Below are 17,608 nucleotides of genomic sequence, written 5' to 3' on the forward strand. Positions count from 1 at the left end.
CCAGTAGTTGTGCTATTTATGGCCAAGAGAAGAATAAAAGAATAAAAAGACAAGAAATTAGACAAGAAATTATAGAAAATGCCTGTATTCCTTTAAGCACTCAGAGGGGGCAGATGAAGTTGGGAGCCACTGCCATAGAGGTAACATCATTTCAAGTATTTCCTCCTTGCTACTGGTCCCCCACTAGGTCATAACAAGGCGCGAGGAGAGTAATTCGGGTGGTACTGTTTTAACTAAAGGAAACCGTCTCGTATAATAGCCATTCAGCTCATAAGACTGCTGGAAAAAAAGTTCAGTTACAATGAAAAAAGTACATCCTCACGCTCAAGCCCATTCCTGCAAATGTTTCACTCACCATTGTCATTGTTTTACTTTGAGATGATCAACTAATATTGTAATCAACTACTAATTGTCGGCGCTGTAGGAGAGTGTGTGTTTGAAGAGCCATTCAGGAACAACGCTGAATGGAGAACAATGAAAGTATTGGGAATATGGAATGAAAAGTGAGCCAATGAGAAATGTGGTGGCAACGATCTAATAAGATCATTAATAGAAATACCAATGCAATACCTACTTAAGTAAGAGTACAGAGGTCTTATCAGCAAAATGCAGTTAAAGTATCAAACAAAAATATTAGTGGTTCTGCAGTAACATGTCCCCCGCGGCTGATGTTACATATGACATCATTTGATTGCTAATACTGATGCGTCAATCGATGTGTAAGCAGTATTTTACTGCTGTAGCTGCTCAAGATGGAGCTGGTTTAAACGAGGTCATTTTGTCCAGAGGGGACACGAGATGAGAGGAGTTTTGATACACAAATAAGGGCCCCAAAGAGATGCTGTGTTTTGTAAGGGGCCAAATGGTTGGGAAGCATTTGTTTAATCTTAACAATGTATTTTATAATCTTATCATATGCCTTTTTATGTAAAATCTCGCAAAACTAATGACTATATGTGTCAAATAATTGTCAAAAGTACAATATTTCCCTCTGAATTGTTTGGGGGGGGGGGGGGGGCAAGCTTTATGTACTGGACATGTAGAATAGAGGCACCACTCCCTTCACATCTCCAACAAGGGTCCTCTGGTATTAATTTCCAATTAGAGTATATTAAGTGTCTTGTATCCAGTGCCATCTGTGTATTAATATAAGTTGGATGATGCTATTTTCTACGTGTGTATATGTTGCACACATCTTTTTCCTGAGTTTAAAGTATGATGATTTATGTGCCATCGGGACAAGACCCCCCAGACACACACACGGTGCGCATGTGATGTACAGTTACATCACGCCTTCACGGTGAATAGTGTTTGCGGCCCTGGCAAGCTGTGTGAGGCTTAACCACTTACAGGGATTTACGGAAGGTGTGTTCACGTGTGTCTACCTGTGACTTCTGACCGCCACGCTTCACTCTCCCGGTGAACAGTAGGGTGTTTGTCCGGTGGAGAGAATGCACATACACATTTATGAATGTAGGCTGAACCACATGTGCCACTCCTCAATCGTATCACTGATGATTGACGGCAATGAGTCACAGATGTGAGTCACTGGACTGATATATTTACCCGTGCAAATATATCAGTCCGGTGACTCACATCTGCTGTGTGCAGGAATGGTTATTAAGAAAGAGTCTGTCTGAACCAGGATAGAAGTTTACACAGGAATGTTTGGACGTAAATAGTCCACTTGCACTGCTGTTATAGTAATAGAGAGGGCCTCTGAGGAGGATGCAGCTGATTTGCAGATTTTGAATTTTTTAGGACCTTAGGACCTTGACTATTTTATTTTACAGTGTGCTCACATTGGTGCATACAGCTAAATAAAGTTGTGTTTAATCTAATCACCGAAAATGAACACACGACACAGCAAAACCTGGGGCCAGGTAGGATTCCAGGACAAGAGCGCTGGTTGTTTTCTGGGTCTCTGGGTATATAATAAAGCCACAATGTCTAGTCTGTGGAGTGCACTGTATTTAATGGGAACTTGGAACTGATGTGGTACACACACACACAATGCACAGTAGATGGGAGGTGGTATTCAGGGTCAATAGGGACCCAACAGTGGGGCCGGCTAACAGATTAATATCCTTACATTATTTTTGAATGTGATTAAGTACATTTAGTCAAGTACTGTACTTAAGAAGAGTTTTGAGGTACTTAAAGAGGTTAGAAAAGACAAAAGTGACATCATTTACAGACTTGTTTCTTTGTGAGTGGGTGTCCCAAGAACGCGCACGCAGGAAGTTCCTATCCTGTCGAGAGCGCGAAATATGACGTAAGTTGCTTGCCGCGCAGTGATGATGGCGGTGCGTGAACGCGCAGTAAAAGTAATGGCTGCTCTGGATCGGCGGGTGCCTAGCCTCGATGATTTCGTGGGTCAAAGCTGGACTGCCTGGGCCGAGTGGGCCGGTGTGACAGCGGCGGATGGTAAGGAAGCACACTGACGCAAACACTGGCAGCTACGAAGCCATTTAACCAAAGCACTGGGGTTTATTTTCGTGGAAACGGCGGACAGAGCTAACCATGTTACCCAAACAAAGACCCTGCCGGGTCCTAGCGCTGGGTGGGTAACATGTTGCTCTCTCCCAGGTCCCACTGCATACGCTGTTTTCAAGAAAAAACAAGTGATGGTTGTGAAGATATAGCCATTATAGTGTGTGATTTGCGGCTGTAGCCATGAAACAAGCTGCCACCTTTCAATGGATGCGTTTCATTTGAGTGAAACCAGCCGGGCAGCGGTGGCATCAGAGCGGAAGGAGGCTAGTGTGGATGGTTGGGCGAGCAACTTCTTGCCGTGGAAAGCTAGGCTAGCTAGCATGCTAGCAAGCAAGCCAGACTAGCCCGTTGACGACGAGGCAGGTAGCGTTAGCATGCTAGTGCTAGCAGCAGGAGGATTGAGAGTAGACACCGGGAACGGAGGAGGAGTCTGATGCTGTTGCCACCATGTAAATGCTGGCCCAGCCTTTGATATTGGCTAACGTTACTCTGTGTTCTTTTCGCTCAATTTGAATGTTCCCCCTTGGATTGCCAGTGTCGCCGCTGCCATTCAACTGATGTTAACATTGCTGTATGCGACAGGGAGATCTCATATGTATGACTTCTGCCCTAAAAGTGCTCTTGCCCTTCCCAGCTTTTAAGTGTGTGCGCTCACTCATTGTCTGGCACCCCTCCAAGTGCTACTTTGTCCATAACTGTCAAATAAAGTCCTCTTCCACCACGCAATACCTCTAGCTACTTATTGTTGTAAGCAAACTCTGACAAAAATGACTAGGAAAAGGAAATTGACCAGCAGCAGTCAGTGGGGAAGCAGTTGACCTGTAAATCAGTCCTTTTTATATAACACAGCTTAAGGGCCTGTTTATGTGCAGAATTTGTAGAGTATGGTTAGGTTTTGTCTTGCAGATGAGCCGGACACACAACCTTTGGAAAATATCTGACCTCCCATGGGGCGTAATGAACATGTATGTAATGTGTGATCTTTCCAGGGCCTGATGTGGACGACTGCAACAAGAATGGCAAAAAGGCTGCAGAGGCCATGTCACTCAGTAAGGAGGGTAAGTCTGCACTATATCATCTACGAGGTATAGCAAAGTCTGTTGTTGTTTTTGTTGTCGTTGTTGTTTGGGACATCTGAAAACAAGAAAGCGTACACTGATAATCTTCCTTGTGTGTGCATGTGCATTAACCCGTAAAGCCTCAGTGAACTGTGGCTTAGCTTTCCTTCGGTCTCCAGCCCTGCCCGGAGACAGTGGGGAAATGGAGGTACTGGTTCACGGAGACCAGAGCGAGTATTAAAGCTGGCTGCTGTGTTGTGCTTAGGCACCTTCTGGCACCTAACCTGGCTGTCTGTAGCAGCAGCTGTCCGACAGACGCTCCCCCCTTTTTTTTTTTGTGCGTGCGTGTCGAAGCATGTCATGATAAATCAAAAGGAGTTAATGTCTGTGTGTGTGTGTGTGTGTGTGTGTGTGTGTGTGTGTAAAAATGTTCACCCTCTCACACTTAAGCTGCATCTACGTCACGTAATAGCCAAAACAAGGTGACGAGCAAGAAGAATGAGCTGGGGTCCACACGTTTGCTTTGATTTGAAGTTTTTAATTCAAGTTTTCTTTCTGCTTTCTCCTCACTTCGTTCCCTGAGGGATGTACTTCAGTTCATGCTTTACAGAAATCCAAACGTTGCCAGATAAATATCCATCCATCCCATCCATGACCTATACCTGCTTATTCTGTTCAGGGGTGTTGGGGCTGGAGTTACCAAATGGCATTAACCAACTAAAAACTGATTTTTTGCCTCTGTTGTCCAGGTCTGACAGTACTTTTTAAGTGAGAAGATCTACAATCTTTCCATAATTCAGCATCATCCCTCCCTGCTCCACAAAGTGACATTGCCATGTTGCCTCTCCTGCAGCCTGATATGTGCGTGTCCATTGTATTTCCTCTCCTCATCATACCTCCTCTCCCCCCTCCCCCCAGACATGTCCATCTTTGGCCTCTACCCTGGCCATGATGACTTCTACCTGGTGGTGTGCAGCCACTGCGGCCAAGTAGTGAAGCCGCAGGCATTCGAGAAGCACTGCGAGCGGAGACACGGCCCTCTGGCCAAGCTGTACGCCAGACTGCGCTCTCCCACCCCTGCGCCCCAGCCCCAGCAGAGGCCCCACCACGGCCACTCTCCCTCCCATGGGAACAACTCCGCTTCTGCTTCATCCTGGGAGGGTCGCGGCCAGGGGGTCGGCCAGCTTAGGGCAGCCCCGCCTTCACCTTCCACCCCACCCCAGTACAGACACTCCAAGAACTCCAAGGATGGAGTACGGTAAGAACCGAGTGGGGCAAGTTGGGGAGAATGCTCCAACCAGAGCTCAGGGGCTCGCAGAATAGAACTTCACAAGAAAGTAGAAAAAAAGCTTTAAAGAATGGCGTGTATGTGTTTGTTTTGATGCACTAATGCGATACTTCCAGTTTTCTTACATTTAAAAAGCCTTTAGTTACATTTGTGTGCAGGGCTTGGTTGAATTAATGGAAGAACATTTTGGGTAAGACGCTTATTCGCTTTCTTGCCACGAGTTAGATGAGAAGATCAATACTACTCACGTTTGTCTGGTAAATATAGGGCTACAGCCATTAGCCAGTTAGCTTAGTTTAACATAAAGACTGGAAACCGGGGGGAAAATGCTAACCTGCCTCGGTCCAAAGGTAACAAAATCTGCACACAAGCATCTCTAAAGCTCATTGATGAACACAGTATTGATACTTTCTTTTCTGTCTTGACCGGGAGCAGTAACTTCCTGACATCTTGTCATCGCCATGAGGTTGCCAGGCAACCTGCGGAGACGCCATGAACTTACTGCCCCGGCCAAGAATCGCAATATCAAAATGGAAATATCAAGCAGCCAAATTTGGGAGGCAAATTGTACTGCTTCCCATTTCAGTTGTCTGACCCTCAGCCAATCGGATTAAAGCCAAACAATGACTCTAAACAGACAGGATTTTTGCAGCTTTAAGCGAGACCACAGCAGTCTCATGAACGTGCACAGGCTTCCATTCAGGGTTCCGTGCCGGTCCGGTGTTCTGCGCATCCACACTTCCCGATCCACACTGCTTTCCTGTGTGTGGCGGTAATGCACCATAACGTTGTTTGCCAACCGCCATAAAAATCAAGTGTGTTGACGAAAAAGACAAAAAGAAAATATAATGTGCGGCCGCTTAACGAGAATAACTTTTGTTTTAAAACGTAGATTTTTTTAATGTTAATTTTTGCCAGTGTTGTTAAAAGTTAAGCCAAAAAGTTAACTTTGCACTTGCTGTACCTCCTCCAACCCCTAGACATTCCCCGCTGGAGAAGTCCTCCCACAGCAGCCACACAGAGTCATTAGTATTCAAGCAGCCGCCGCCTCTGGAGCCTCCAATGAACTCTCCACCTCCATCACTCAGAGATCCGCCCTGGCCACACGGAGGCACCCCGCCTGGCAGGCCTTCACCCAGTGACAGGCCCCCCGCCCAGAGCCAGAGGAAGGACTCCCCTCTGCCCTCTGCAGTTCAAGGCCACCGGATCCCCAGACCCTACAACAAAGTGGCCTCCAGTGAGTATAATTTGGGTACTATGGAAAGAGTAAGCGTTTGAGGGATGGATACATCATGTAGTCTGTTTTAGTGATCATGTTACTTGCTAAATAATCATGGTCCTATCGCTTAGATATAGGCTGAAAGTCTTTTTAAGAGGAAGTTCCTCTGATGTAGTGTCCTCACCAGCATGCTAAAGTATACCTGGAAGTCTACTGGTTTCAGCAGTTTCAGCTCAGATCCACAGCACATGACAAGTTTTGTTTACCTCGATCTAATGTTCAGACCAAGAACAGCGTTGGAGCTGCATTGGTGGGGCATGTTGTAGAGTTGTAACAATGAAATGCCACCCAGGGAAGGCAAATTGGAATGTTCAGCCTCTGAGCTTGAAGGCCCATCAGACGCCAAACCGCCGCACAATCTCAACAGTAACCAGTAGAATTACGCAGTTCACATTTAACAGGAATGGGCACGTGCATGTATTTGATTGGCACAGAAGTTGAGTCGGGTTGAACTGACCCTGCAGTGTCTTTTTCCCAATCTGCCAGAGCCCTCTGCGTCCCGGCTGTACCAACAAAATGGTCTAGAAATGCCAATGTCATTCTGAACAGACTTGCACTGTATCTACGCAGGCTGTGTAGGGGAAGCACGTCAGAAGAGCAGCAGCTTCAGCTTTCCGTCAGTGTCTATATAGGATGTGTTCGGAGACAGCATGGCTGCATAGTCACCCACGATTTGGCAGCATTCAGAGCCCAACATACAATCATTGTAATTGCGCGCGTAAAAGAGAAGAAGATGGACTTGAACCTGAAGGCGTTTGGGTTTAAGGTGCGACTGAAACACAAGCCGTTACGCAGCCTGTGTAGATGGCTGTATTGATTAAGATAGATGTGTGCCTTCAGCCGGGCGGACAGCTGAAAAACATGGCGGCGTGTCTAGCGGCCCGGAATCATTCTGGCGAAATGTTTGCTGGCATTATTGTCAGCACCGTGTAGGGGGTACAGAGATGTTGTACAGAGGTGTTCTTGATTTTGCGTTGCCTGTGTGATGCTGCAGCTGAGATGCTCTCTTGTGTGTCCTCAGAGAGGGAGTGTGACTTGGACAAGCACTGCGGCGTCCTTGACCCCGACAGGAAGAAGGTCTGCACTCGCCTCCTGACATGCAATGTAAGCTCCAAACACACTCTGCTTCACCAGACTCATGCCCTACTTCTTGTGCCTCAGACTCTCAAATTTTCTGTCTCATTTCTCTCTTTTTTTTTCTTCTTGTTTTCATTTTTTCCCTCTCTCTATTTGTTCTGTGTAGTGCAGTAAAAGGTTGAGAGGCTTAATTTCAACATCCGGTCCTCTCTTCCCTTTTGCTTTTGACCCAATTAGTACACATCAGAACAGGAAAGTAGGTTGTGAGTTTGTGGTCCCTTCATTGCTCAGACATCAACAGCCAACAAGTCAGATAATATGTTTGTTATTGTGTCTTTATCAGATAGTTGACAGCAAATAGAAATATGTCCATGGCAGAGATAAGTAATCTGGAATTGATTTTTCAGTGTCAGTTTTCTTGAGAGTTAGATTTTGGGTGGACTGTGAGGACGGAGGAAGTAGTGATTTTTTTTTTCTTCTGTCATTTAAATCAACAAGGAGTGCCTCTTTTATTTCCATTTAATGTATTTTTATTGTTCCCTGTTAGATCTCAAGGACTGTCAATATTTCCTCTAGGGTTGCACTGAGGATTTACCAGTCGTGATGTGCATTCCTGTAGGATTTTATTTTCCCAAAAATATTCCCTCATTTAGTGTTTTGATGGTGGTGGCGGTGGTAGAGAGTTCTGTTTAACACAAAATCTCCCATAGGTGTCTGTATCATTTTCATACTCATTCAAGCCAGTGTTCAGTGAGCCCTCATTGTTTTCACTGAATTAAGTTTTCCCCTTTTTTAATTTTTTAAAATGTTATTGGCATGTGTGCACTGATTCCCCCAAAAAACTCTTATGCCAACAATTTACTTCCTAATCAAACCCACTCTTGGTCTGGCCAAAAATAGGAGCTTTTTGAGTAATGCGATGATGGAACAAGTTGAGTTTTCGATGATGAGCATCACCTTCCTCTTGTGTTTCTATGTCTCTGTATGGTTAGTTAGGCGAGCCGCCTTTTGTTACATTGGCCGCCACCATTGTTGAGAGGAAAAAAAACGGTGGTGCCTTTTTTTTTATTTTTATCAGCGACCGCTCTGATGTGCTTATACCGAGCGTTTAAGCGTCCTGTTTCATCCGTTTAACCAATCCAGAGTTTTAGTAAAGCCATGGCGATACATTTCAAACAATAACCAGCGCTAGAAAGAAACACTTTGTCGCAACCTTTGTTTTTCAACTTTTTGTTCCATCTTGGTATAAAATTTAAATCCCTATGGACACTTTCATCTCTCAAATCGTGATCTTTTAGTCACTTAGGGACTCTAAAGGTGCACGCACAAACTGTGCATACCGCTCATGCCACACACACGTTCTGCAGCCTTTGGAAAACCCTGTTTAATGCACTGTGAGAATTGCTTGTCGAAGAATTGGTTAAAATCTAGCATTCCACCGTAAATGCTTTGTTCTGTGTAAAGGTGTTTGCACAGGTTGGATTTATTATGCGCTCTACATTTCATCAGTGTTTCAAAAGTTCATTTTTTGCACATAAAGCTGTGTGATCCCATTGTTGGATATCTTTTTAAACGAGCCCACTGAAATGTATCAAATCACAAGACGCGATAGGATCCGGAACACACTGAAGGAAATGAAATCACCATTGAAGAGAGTGATAGCAACGTTCAAATGAATGAAGCTGCAGCCACTGCTCCTTGTTACCGATCAGCACTGATACTAAGCGGTGAAAATGCCTCCCAGCACAGGAAGAGGCCATATATGGTTGTGTGTGTGTGTGTGTGTGAAGGAGGAAGTGAGTGCGAGAGGCCACATCCAGCCGTGTAGAGACACGATGACCTGATTAACAGGAAATGACAGGAGTGACAGGGAAAGACGAGCAGGGAAGCCGCCTGTACCTTATACCTGCATCTGTAGGCAAACAGACTCCTCCACCTGCTACTAGGGAGGAAATACGTTACGTCGTCATTTGAACTATTCATTCACTATTCACGATTTCAAATTAGAAATGTGTTATTTATACGCAATAAGTAAGTAGCATTGGACTGATAACAGCAACAGTGCTACTTGATAAAGCCCCTTGAATGTTCCTATTTAATAGAATAAATTACGCCGTAAAAGACGAGAGACACTTGCCTCCGACAGGAAATTGAATGTTCCCTTTTAATTTACTTCTTTTGTCTATTTGATTTCAATGTAAATTGAATGCTTTTTGTGTTTTTTGGAAAATAGGCAACTTGGAGACACGGGCGTGTCGTTTGCGTCGTCGTTTGAACGCTTATTTAGAGATCCAGCTCAAGACACAGGATCAACTGTAAAGTCATTCAGTAATTTCTGCTCCTGTGTTGTTGTTGTTGTTGTTGTTGTTGTTGTTTTGCTCTGGCTACAGCTACAATTAAATATAGTTTCTCCAGGACCCGGGTTATAAAAGAAAAACATAAAAGCATCAAGACCAAAATATAAGACCTCGACAATGTGTGTGTTTACTCCAATGCAGCATACTGGGATAAGTGTCAAACTGGGAGAAATTGACTTAAGAGGGCTCGCTTTGCATCCCTACTATCCCGCTGCTGCTGCCCGGAAACACTGGAATTAAACCGTCGATGGGGTCTCGGTGGTGTGCTACCCAGTTAGAATCAGGTTCCTCTCGTGCATTCTTATGGATCCACCACAACAACCCTTGCTCTTAGCTTAGCCTTAATAACACCCAGCCCTCTCTCACCCTAACCCCAACACGTCCCCCTTTTTGACTTAAAGGTGCCTTCATACAGCGAGAGGTTACTTTTCATGATGGTTCAACTTTTTCAGCTTGCCTATTCCCTGCATTATACACCTCCTTTACCAGCAGAGGACAGCTTTGGAGCAATATCAGCCCCAAAGTTTTGATTATCCGGTTTGGTCCAATAAGCAACGTCCATCATAATGAAATGGTGACTAACTGTGTTCCGTGTCCTGGTCCTCAGATCCACTCCATCCACCAGCGGAGGAAGGTGATGGGCCGCAGCAAGAACTTTGACCAGCTGGTGGCAGAGCTCAAGACCAAGGTACGCGAGAAAGGGGCCCTCTCCCTGGAGGGAGGCTCCTCCACTGGACGGTCCCCCAGCCCGGAGGCCCCCAGGGAGCAGGCTGGGGCTCCACACTGCAGGCGACCTCTGGCCAGCCTCCCTGCTTTCAGGTCAGTGAGCTTTACTGAAGCCTGAGTCTGCATGGTGGCAGCTAGGGCATTTCTAGACATTATAAACATTCATATTCAAATGAATTTAGTTTTAGATAAAATAACTGTTGAATTAAAGAACGCCTTTAGGCTGCAAAATAAATAGCCTTAAATGTCAGCGAATATGCTAGCAGAACAACCACGTGAGCCCTTATGTCCCAACTAACCATAAATTCCATTTCTATAGAAGCACTTGCCTGTGCATACAACTGATTATCAATTATAAATGACAAACAAGGATTATTAAGCCCCATAAATTAAATGGCGTGACACTTCTGACAGAATCAACAGTAGAATAAACCATCCCCAAAGCAGGAAACATGGAGCTGTATAAACAATATAAACTCCATTATAAAAGCTCATATTAAAGCAAAGGAGAGACTGCCCACTTACTGGTTACACACCACGTAGCGCGCGCACATCTGACGCTATTTGCTAGGCAGCATTGATGCTCTCTGCTGACGGAACGTGTGAGTGATAATCTGTGAGTTTGTCTGAACGGCATTCTGTGAGCCTTGTGCACCTCCGGGTCCTCCGCAATTTGCTCCCTCACGTTTTAAGAAGTGTTGAGCTGAATGGTTAAATGACCTCCACCCTGAGCATTTTAGCAGACCCGGCACACACCTGTTGTCAACGCAACATCGTGGGTGTCTGGATTCATTAAGGCCGAGGTCAGGGCTGAACAATTAATCAAAATGTTAACGAATCGCAATACGGCCAAGTGCAACAGCTTCGGTTTCTCTCTTAAAGGTCGAATGTGTCCGTATTATCCAGATGTAAGGGAACATGCTTGTTTGGTACAGACCCCAGGGGGAAAAAAAATCACATCATCATTTTCATTTTTTTCTGAAAAAATGACCCTTACCACTAAAATCGTCATATCGCAATAAGATTTTCTTGTTTTTTTGCATATCGTTCAGCTGTAGCCGAGGTACAATAATGCTAACATTAACCCATGATGACGTCATCCTTAATTGTATTGCATTGTTGAGGATTTTTTTTGTACTGTTTACTACTGTTTACTAATTGACAGGTACAGTAACAAGAGTAACCCCCCCCCCAACTGATTGACTGGTTAAACTGCAGGTGACAGCATTCACAGACTGCAGTCTGCAGCTCCGTTAACTTCTCTTCTGTTATCTAAATAAAGATCCTAAATTGTGTTGTATTATAGCGACGGGTGTTTTTTTAAATTACTTTATCCACCCCAAATATAATATCAATGACGGTAGCCTAAATAAACAGAAGCGGCTCCCTGTGTAATGCAAAGCAGTTTAACAGCTTCCAAAATTATACAGTCGAATCAACACAGTTTCAACAAAAACGTGACAGTTATAACATAACTTAATGAAGGAAGGACTGGTATAAGGGAATGGTATAAAACTCGACAAGTTAATGTACTGTAGAGGCTCTAAATAGACAGAGACAATGAGGGTTAGGGTTAGAGACAGTGAGCATCAGTTCGTTATTGGATATTATGATTATATATAATATATTCAAAAGCAACAACTTGAATTTGTTTTTTTGGGTTGTTTTTTTTACAGTCGGCCTACAGCTGTGTCAGAGAGCACCCCAGAGGAGGAGAAGCAGCGGCAGGATGAGGGAAGTCTCAAAGTCCCATCGCCTCTCGTCCACGGTCGAATCTCCAGTGATGAGAGTGAGGCGGAAGGACCCGAGGAGCCCGTTGAGTTCCCATCCTCTGCTGCACCTCCCAGACCACTAGCGGTGAGCAGTTCGTCTTTGGATGGGAAAAGGCCAAATCTGTCTCTTGTCCTCCTTGCACAGACACTAGTTTGCATTTTGGGTTGTTATTTTTTTAAAGCTGCATTAAGCATTTTCTGACCCCTATGGGGGGCGGAAAGCCTTTAAATCAAATGGGGCCCTTTTTGTGAAACAACCAATCACAGCCTAGAATGGGGCGGGACATTAAAAGGGTTGACATGCCGCTGTAAACTTTGATGAATGTTTGTTAAGCTCATTGTTATGCATGAGTGGTTATGATTATAGTAGTTAGCAGTATCAAATTAGAGACTACTAATACTATTTTATGGAATTATAATGAATATACTAACATTATACTTTTTATTAATGTTATAATATTATACTAGGTACTCATCCAGGTTGTGGATAGCGCGCCTGCAGTGGACAGATGTATGTGCTCCTTCTAGCCAGCCTCCTCCTAAGAGCAACACGTTCCCTTTGTTCTATTATACATCTCTTTTATTAGATTTATTGTTATAAATATAGTTCAGTAATCTTGTTTACACAAAGGGCAGCGTGGGTTGTGTAGGTGGTGCTGGCGTATCATGTATTTTTCACTGTGCTCCTAAATGTTGCACATGTTGTACTCCTTGGAAGAAAAAAAAAAAGTCAGCGTGGAGCCCTGGTCTTAACTGTGAACTCTGAGCTACTATAGCCGTATTTCATCATTACCCATATCCAAAATATACATTTTCACACGTTTTTACATACTGACACTAGCAAAGCATACTAGTTCCACTGTCATGCCATTTTCGCGTGTGCTGTTTTCTCCAAACCAGTTTTGTGTCACCCGACTGCAGCACTTTTGTTTCAAAAAAGCCTCTGGCTTCTGAGCGTTCCGTTGCACACTGAAGACATTGTCTCCTGTGATGAGATCACAGGTAACTTTTTTCCTTGCGAGGGCTGATCATGGCAACTCGTGTTTGTGCAAGCTATGCTGCTCAGTGGACCGTCGCACCGCTGTTCCTGCTCCAGCTAAACCTCTCCTTCGTGCTCTTAGCAGGAAAAAAAAAAAAAAGGGAGGAAGTAAAGCGACTGACTACTACTGACAGGGATATATCAGGGATTTATCTCGGTCTTCCTGATTTAGTATTGTTTTATGACCTTGATATACGTACATGGAGGGTAATCGTGCTGTTCCCCGCAGAGGTTGTCACGGTTTTGATCCTGTTTCACCCAGAAATGCATCAAAACACAGAAGGGAGTTCTTTCTAAGCCCCCACAGACCACCACTGGTACAGATAACAAAGAGGAGACACTTACAACAAGTCTCCTTTCTCCAGGTGTGTTCATTCGGCAGCCATGCGATGGGCCACGGCATCTACACGTTTGACAGGAGACTTCATCACCTGAGGTCGGCCCTCAGCAGCATGCTGGAGCAGCACATCAGCGCCCATCTTTGGAAGTAAGAAACCTGAGCTCACATTCCTGCCTGGCCTTTTTTTTTTTTTTTTTTTTTTTTTTGGGTTTACTCTGCTTTTATGGTGGTAATCCTTTCAGATTTTTTTTTCCAAGGAAAAAGTTAACTGGTCACTTTTTCTCACTGGCATTTGTATTTTTATTTTATATTATAGTAAAAGGTTTGCCTTGATTTCTATTTTTCATAGCGGGTCACTGAAAATAAGGCTCATCAGATGGTGCTGATGGTTGTACCAACACCGGCTCTAATCTCTCTGATAAAAATGAGCTGTCGGTGTCAGATGGGTGACATGCCTACACTACAAATGTTCAGCCCGCTAATGCAAATTGGCTGAATTGGCCCTGATCACCACAGCTGAAATTTGCCAATCCACAGGTGATGCATTGTTTTTTTTTTTTTTGTGTGTGTTTTTGAATGTGGAATGATAATCGCCAGATTGCACGGGATCAGGTGTGCCGCTCTCTCCCCACTCTCCGTCCAATTTCGGTTTCTTTTGTAGACTCTCTCCCACTGTAAAATGGACGAGGGCTAGTTGCATCAGATATCCTGCGCATTGGTAAACACCAGATAAACTTCAGCGTAACCCGCCGCTTAGTCACTAACGGGTGAAGCAGATGGCGCTTTCTGCTGCCCAGAATAGCAGCGGTGGAGAGTCTGTGCAGTTGGCAGCGAAGATGGAGACTTGATTTTCCCAGAATATCAGCTGACATTGACTGTGTTTACATGTACATAAGAAGAAAAGAGCCCTGCAGTTACCTAGTTACTAGCAAATCTGCGCTTCAGTGTAGCTGGTCAGTAATCAGATTTTTTTTTTTCTACTATATTTTTCAGGCAAGATTGGTCTCCTGTATCTTAATTGTATTAGGATGATCCTACATATTGAGTGAACAGTGTAGGACTTGCAGCCCTTATTTGAACTTCATTGTTTTTTAAATCAAACAAAAGAACATGATGACCAGAATGAGTACAAACTGAATGCCCTCCCCACCCCAGCCACAGTAGAGACAGATAAATTTTGTGTAGATGGGTCAGAGAAAAACCATATCCTGCCACCCTTGATGTCCATGATGACGAGGGTTGGTGCATCAGCACCAAATGAGGTTTGAATGCAAACAGTCGCGCAAGAATTTGCAGTAAGCAATAATGCACAAGAAGGTGTTGCGACGCATGAACATAATGGACGACGCAAAGGTGAAGTTTGCCGTTCCGCTTTGTCTCACGGCGTTCTTCACTTCAGCCGGGTACAAAAAAAAAAAAGAGAAGCAGTGTTTAAATCACCAACTGTGACCAACCAGTGAGAATCAACTGGGAGCATAGCACCAAGCAGAAGTCCTGTTGATGTGTTACTTGCAGCTTAAAATAGCAGGGATTTCAGAAAAGTAGTTAAGAGTCGACAGAAATTAGGTTTAATGTGTACTGTGGTATTTTATAGTATAAATCTCATATGTTAATAAGTATAAACATATGAGATTTAATTCATGAAATAATTGAACAAGACCGCGCACTTCATGCTATACTTGTTGCTATGGACACAGTTCAGTCGGTAGCTAATGCCAGAGTAACTGTAAATTCTTGTAACCCTTTTATAAGAGTGTTGGCGTGACATTTGTCAGATGCTCCATTGTGGCATAAAACACTGGATTCCAGAAGCACAATTTAGGAAACGTGTCTTGCACAAACTCGTCTGTGAATAAACGTTAGAACTGCATGAATGTCATTCAGGTCAAATACTTGTTGCAGTTTTGTTCTGATCTATTGATTGATGGATTTATTTTCTCTAAATCCAGGAAAATACCTCAAGCCACAGACCTTCAATCTCCGTCTCCCTCAGCCAAGGCCATCAGGTCCTCGTCTCCCTCATCCATAGCCGCCGCCGCCTCCTCCTCCTCTTCATTACATTCTAAGGTACGCACAGGAAGTCATATCAGCTCCTCCCTCAAAACGGCATCCTCCTCCTCCTCCTCGTCCTCCTCCTCCTCCTCTTCCAGTCGTGGTCCAGGGAGACCCCCGACAGCCATACAATCAGAGAACTCCGGGGGCAGTGGCAGCAGCACTGGTGGTGGCCACCTGGTGTCTCCGTGTAAGCCCGTGACCATGCGTCAGGTGGGTGCCGGGCGGCCCAAGAACCCCGTGGGGCGGCCCAGCAAGCAGATGCTGAAGCTGCGAGAGGAGGCCGCCGCCGCCGCCGCCCTCCGCAAGCGCAAAGCCCCGTCACAGGAAGGGGAGCACTCAGGCCCCGACAGGAACTGCATCATCCTCCAGGACCGTGGCCGCCCACCTTCCGCTGCCTTGTCCTCCTCCTCCTCCTCCTCATCTTCCTCTTCTAAACCCCCCATCCCCTTGCCTCTCCCACATGGACAGACCAATGGCACGCTTTCCCCCAGCAGCAAACCCCGCCCCCACCCCTCCCCCTCAGAGTCCCACTCGCCAGCCGCCAAGGCAGTCTGGACCTACAGACGGACACACACACCCCTGGGCCATTCATCACCCCCGGACCCCTCCTCTGCCACCAATAACTCCCACAGCTGGGGTGGTGTGGGGGACTCAGGACTGCACGGGCAGGGCAGCGGGAGGGGCTTTGAGCACCAGGGCCTGGTGAAAAAACGCAAGGGTGGCGGCATGGAGGAGCACTCGCCCTCCTCCAAGCCCTCAGCACACCGCCTGCCCTCCTCCTCTTCCAGCTCTGCCACCTCCTCCTCCCCGCGCTCCAACTTCTACCCCTGGAAGGACAGTAAAGGTGGGGGGCTGGCCGGGGGCGTCGAGAAGAAACTGGGCACACAGAAGGTGAGTTTGGAGGAGAGAAAAGCACGGAGCCGAGCAGCACACTGGGCGACGGGAAAAATGATTTAGTAGTTAAATAGGCTGCTTTTCTCCCCGAGGTCAGTGTCCCAACACTGAGTGGGGGCACGCCACAGACGTCTCAGAGCCACCTTTGCAAAACGACGAGCTTTAGACACCAAACACAGATTTTCTGTATTATATTTCTGTAAAAACAGATACCTGTTGTAACCGATTTACACAATGTCTTAAAACAAAAACTCAGAATCAACGTGCAAATCAGCCACTGAATACATCAACTGGTGGTCTGTGGGTTGTCGGGCTAAAGTTAAGCCAGCGCTAGTTCTGCTCTCGACCTCCGACTGTATGTCAGTTTGTTTTTAATTTACCCCCCATTTCGCACAGCTCTGAAGGGAATATACAGACCAGTTGTCAAACTGAAAGTAACGATTTCAAATCTCTTTTGTCCCACAGCCAAAACTGCACCATTAAGTGTGCCTGCCTTACAAGCCACTATGAGGGAGCCAGCTCTGCTCAGTCCAAGACTGAGGCAACAGGACTCAAGTGTGTGCGTGTGTGCGTGTGCGTGCGTGTGTGTGTCCGTCTGTCTGCCTGCCTGGCTTTTGTCTATCGAGCAGATGCTCTAGTATGAGTGTGTCAGGTTGTTTGTATGTGCAGACCTAGTGCAGTGTGTGAATCTGTTGTCTGGATGAATGTCTGAGGGAGAACTGGGAGCGGGAGGGCGGGATGAAATTCAGAGTATGGATCTAGATATACCTCAAGACCATCCGGTTATGCTGCTAAATTAAATATGTTGGTTTATAAAAATGGATTAAAAATGTCCTTTACACTTGGTTTCTGTGACTTATTTTGTTTTTTAAGCTTATACGTGTTTATATTTAAGCTCTTGATTTTTTTTTTTCTCTTTCCCACATTCCCAGTTTCTTCACATTTAGAACACCCTCCACAGTGTCTGACAGTATCCCAGTAATGTTCTGTATCCTCTTGTTTCAACACTTCATTGAATCTATATGATGCTCACAGTGAGTGAGTTTCTTTCAGATTTCCTCAAAATTCAGACCGATATATTATATTTGATATCTTTTGGAAAAAGTAAATATTTGTTACTGCTGTGGTTCCACAGCTAAATTCAGATATTTTGTAAATGAACCTTCTTCTGGTGAAGTTCTGTTTAAAACTTTTTAAACTCTAACCCTCAAAGACATGCTAGTTGGT

The 17,608-nt window shown here is 45.1% G+C and overlaps 1 protein-coding gene across 1 annotated transcript; it reads left to right on the forward strand.

Annotated features, from left to right (window-relative positions):
* The first annotated feature begins 2,297 nt into the window (after window positions 1-2,297).
* Window positions 2,298-17,222, forward strand: atxn7l2a (ataxin 7-like 2a). The gene is made up of 10 exons (XM_070903030.1): window positions 2,298-2,427; window positions 3,486-3,554; window positions 4,473-4,812; window positions 5,823-6,079; window positions 7,143-7,225; window positions 10,163-10,374; window positions 11,958-12,138; window positions 13,458-13,579; window positions 15,382-16,378; window positions 16,847-17,222. The coding sequence occupies exons 1-10, from the start codon at window positions 2,298-2,300 to the stop codon at window positions 16,862-16,864; spliced, it is 2,409 nt and encodes an 802-aa protein (XP_070759131.1). The 3' UTR covers window positions 16,865-17,222.
* The last annotated feature ends 386 nt before the right edge of the window (window positions 17,223-17,608 follow it).

Source organism: Enoplosus armatus, chromosome 3, assembly GCF_043641665.1.
Source record: "Enoplosus armatus isolate fEnoArm2 chromosome 3, fEnoArm2.hap1, whole genome shotgun sequence".
Classification (NCBI taxonomy): Eukaryota; Metazoa; Chordata; class Actinopteri; order Centrarchiformes; family Enoplosidae; genus Enoplosus; species Enoplosus armatus.

What these genes read in the sequence shown, in the direction of transcription:
- atxn7l2a (XM_070903030.1), top strand. Translation starts at nt 2,298, where the DNA reads ATGATGGCGGTGCGTGAACGCGCAGTAAAAGTAATGGCTGCTCTGGAT. An exon ending in CATGTCACTCAGTAAGGAGG is followed by an intron (nt 3,555 to 4,472) that starts GTAAGTCTGCAC and finishes CCCTCCCCCCAG; the next exon opens with ACATGTCCATCTTTGGCCTC. An exon ending in GCCAGCCTCCCTGCTTTCAG is followed by an intron (nt 10,375 to 11,957) that starts GTCAGTGAGCTT and finishes TTTTTTTTACAG; the next exon opens with TCGGCCTACAGCTGTGTCAG.